Here is a 2,849-nt window from a genome sequence, read left to right on the forward strand (position 1 = left end):
CCCACTGGGCCCTGCCCAGGCCCTGCACTGCCCCAGGCCCTGCCCCTGCCCCTGCCCCCTGGCCCTGTCCCCACCAGCTGGCAGTATCAGTGCCTGGACCATGGCACCCCCAGAGGTGGCTGCACTGGGCCGGGGTCTACTCTCCAAGACGCCACCCCCGACTCACTTGGGGAGGGGATCAGGCCACCCCAACCTCCCCGCCAGGGTCCTGCTTCTCTTCCTGAGCCCCCAGGAGCGGCTCAGGCCACATCTGCCCACACCCCTGGGGGCTCCAGGGCCATTTCATGGGGGGGCCGGGGCAGCGCAGCACCGTCGGGATGCATGGCCGAGCACAGGGCTTCCGTGAGTGTGCACGTGTATGCAGGTGCACACACACAGATGCACACACATGTACAAACACACAGACACAAAGACGCACATGTGGACAAATGCACACGTATGCAGGTGGCACAGGCACATGCGTACAAACACATATGCAGATGGATAGTGTATGTGCACACGTACATACAGGTGCACACATGTACACACGTGCACACACCAAGGTGGACAGTGCACACGTGTGCACATACACACACGAAAAGGAGAGACACACAAGGGCAGGGGAAACTGAAGGGTTTGGGAACCAGGGCCGCCCCCCGCAACTGCAACACAGGCGATCCTTCAATAACATCCCACCCCCCCCGCAGGGCGAGGCCCAAGCGTTGCCATGGAGCAGGGAGCGCTGTCGATAGGCGGAGCGGCCTGTCCATCAGTCCCGTCCCCGCGCCGCTAGGCTGGTAGGGCGGGCGCAGCGGGTGCCGTGGCAACGGGCGGCTTCCCCCATAGCGCGGAGAACCTGTCAGTCACTGGCGGCGGGGAAGGGGCGGAGGGCGGCTGTGATTGGCCGCCCGGCTCGTCAGTCAGCGCGAACGGCCGGCGGGAAGAACTGTTACCCTGCCTCCTCCCCCCGTCGATCCCCACTGCGCTCTGATTGGCTGGGAGTGCTGTCAGTCAGCGCGGCCGCTTCCGGGTTCCTTTACGTTAGCGCCGCCCTCCGCGGCTATTGGCGGAGCGGCGGGTGGGGCCGCCCGGTTGCCAGGGACGGTGGGGGAAGGCGCGCGGCGCCGCCATGGCGGGAGGGACGAACGCGGCCCCCGCGTGGCGCCTCCTGGTGGCAATGCTGCTGCTACCGCCGCTGCTGGGCCGCGCAAGTACCGGGGTTGCCATGGACACCGGGGTTGCTGTAGAGACCAGGGGGCATGGTACGTGGCAACCGAGGCGGGATTGCTATGGAAACCGGTGTTGCCCGGGAGACCGGAGTGTTGCGGGGGCGGGGGGCGCTGGGTTGCCATGGAGACCGGGGAACATCGGGTGTTGCACGTGGAGGACGTAAGGGGGGGGTCGGAGCAAAGCGGGGGCGGGGATACAGGGGGCACTGGGGGGCAGATCCCGGGTGGTCTGGGAGCCCCAGCGCTGCCAGGGCCGGGCGGGGGGCACTGTGCGTAGCCTGCCCTGTGACCCCTGCGAGTTCTCGAGCGCCCCCACAGAGCGGGGCTGGGTGGGGGGAGGACTCTCTGGAGGGATCCTCTCCGGCCACCCACCTGTCCGGGCTGGGGGCGCTCCCTGGCATCCCGACCTCAAGCCTGCCCGCTCTCCATCTGCCCTCATCCCCAAAGCAGCAGAGACCCCGCGGAGCCTCCCCCGCCTACCCAGGGCTGCTGGGGACAAGCCTCCATGCACACCGGCACTCACAGCACGGAGCCCTCTTGCCGCCACGGCCCCCTGGAGTTGTTTTTCTCCTCACAGGGGGCTCGCTCCCCAGTCCCCGGCTCCCCACAGCAGGGAGCTGTGGCGACGGTCATGCAGCACTGCTCAGACACCCACGCACCACGGCTCCAGCACTGCAGGGGTCCCCGGGGAGCTGTGCTCCTCCCCACCCAGGGAGGGGGGTGTCATGCTGCCTGATGAGGGGTAGAGGGCTAACGAGGGATGAGGCTGCTGCAGCATGAGGCTCCCTCATTAGTGGCCCTGGGTGATTAGCGCTCCCTGCTCCTCCACAGCTCCCTACAGCAGGGTGATTAGCTGGGGTCTGGGTCTGGACCTGAGCGGGGGCAACGGGGGGGGCTCCCCTTGCGCAGGGGGTGCTTGGAGCTGCAGCCAGGGGAGGAGAGGAAAAGCTACTGGGGTTCAGTGCAAACCTGGGCCTGCCCAGTGCTCCACAGGGGCCTGTGGGTCTGCTGTCCCTGCTAACCTCCCTCTCCCTATGGCAGCAGTCACGCCAGGGGCCGTGATCCCGCTGCAGGAAGGCCGCCCCCACCACAACAACGTCTCCCACCAGTTCTGCTTCAACAATGTGCTACCCCCCACCTGGCGTGACATCTGGACCCGCATGCAGGTACCGCCTGGGGGCTGCCGCCTGGCTTCTCCCTGCCCTGCGGCTGGCGCCACAGTGAGGCCTCGGTAGCTGGCTTGGGACCCTTGAGCCCTCCATCACTTGCCATTTTGCCTCCTCTGGCTCCATCGCTAGCAGTAGTGAGGGGGACTCCGTGCACCCTAGAGCCGCAGGCAGCAAGCCTGGATGCCTGTGTTCTCTTCTTCGGGGGTTTCTGCCCCGGGTGCTGCTTGGACTGCCCCGTCTGCGCTGAAGTCTTGGAGCTGCCAGACCCAACTTGGGCAACTTCGAGTCAGTGAATTTTTCCCCCTGAGGCTCATCTCAGGTCTCTGTTCTAGGCCTGGACGGTGCCCCAGGATCAGGGCAAAGGGGGTCACTGGGGCAAAGCCCTGACCCTGTGGTCCCAGCTCAGGGGGCCCCTGCCGTGGGCTGTGCTCAGAGCCTCGGCAGAACAGCCTACAGTGCCCCAGGCCCCACC

The 2,849-nt window shown here is 66.8% G+C and overlaps 1 protein-coding gene across 3 annotated transcripts in view; it reads left to right on the forward strand.

Moving 5' to 3' along the window:
• Positions 1-1,072: 1,072 nt before the first annotated feature.
• Positions 1,073-2,849, forward strand: part of NEMP1 (nuclear envelope integral membrane protein 1) — an 11,046-nt gene continuing 9,269 nt past the window's right edge. Inside the window, exons 1-2 of one of the 3 annotated variants that reach the window (XM_019511550.1) lie at positions 1,073-1,241; positions 2,250-2,374. In XM_019511550.1, the coding sequence (XP_019367095.1) occupies positions 1,109-1,241; positions 2,250-2,374 (258 nt within the window). In that variant the 5' untranslated portion in view covers positions 1,073-1,108. The remainder of the gene's footprint in view (positions 1,242-2,249; positions 2,375-2,849) is intronic. The other 2 variants (XM_019511558.1, XM_019511566.1) reach the window with 2 other exon arrangements.

The sequence above is a fragment of the Gavialis gangeticus genome, unplaced genomic scaffold, assembly GCF_001723915.1.
Source record: "Gavialis gangeticus isolate Ggan-Ray unplaced genomic scaffold, GavGan_comp1, whole genome shotgun sequence".
Lineage (NCBI taxonomy): Eukaryota > Metazoa > Chordata > Crocodylia > Gavialidae > Gavialis > Gavialis gangeticus.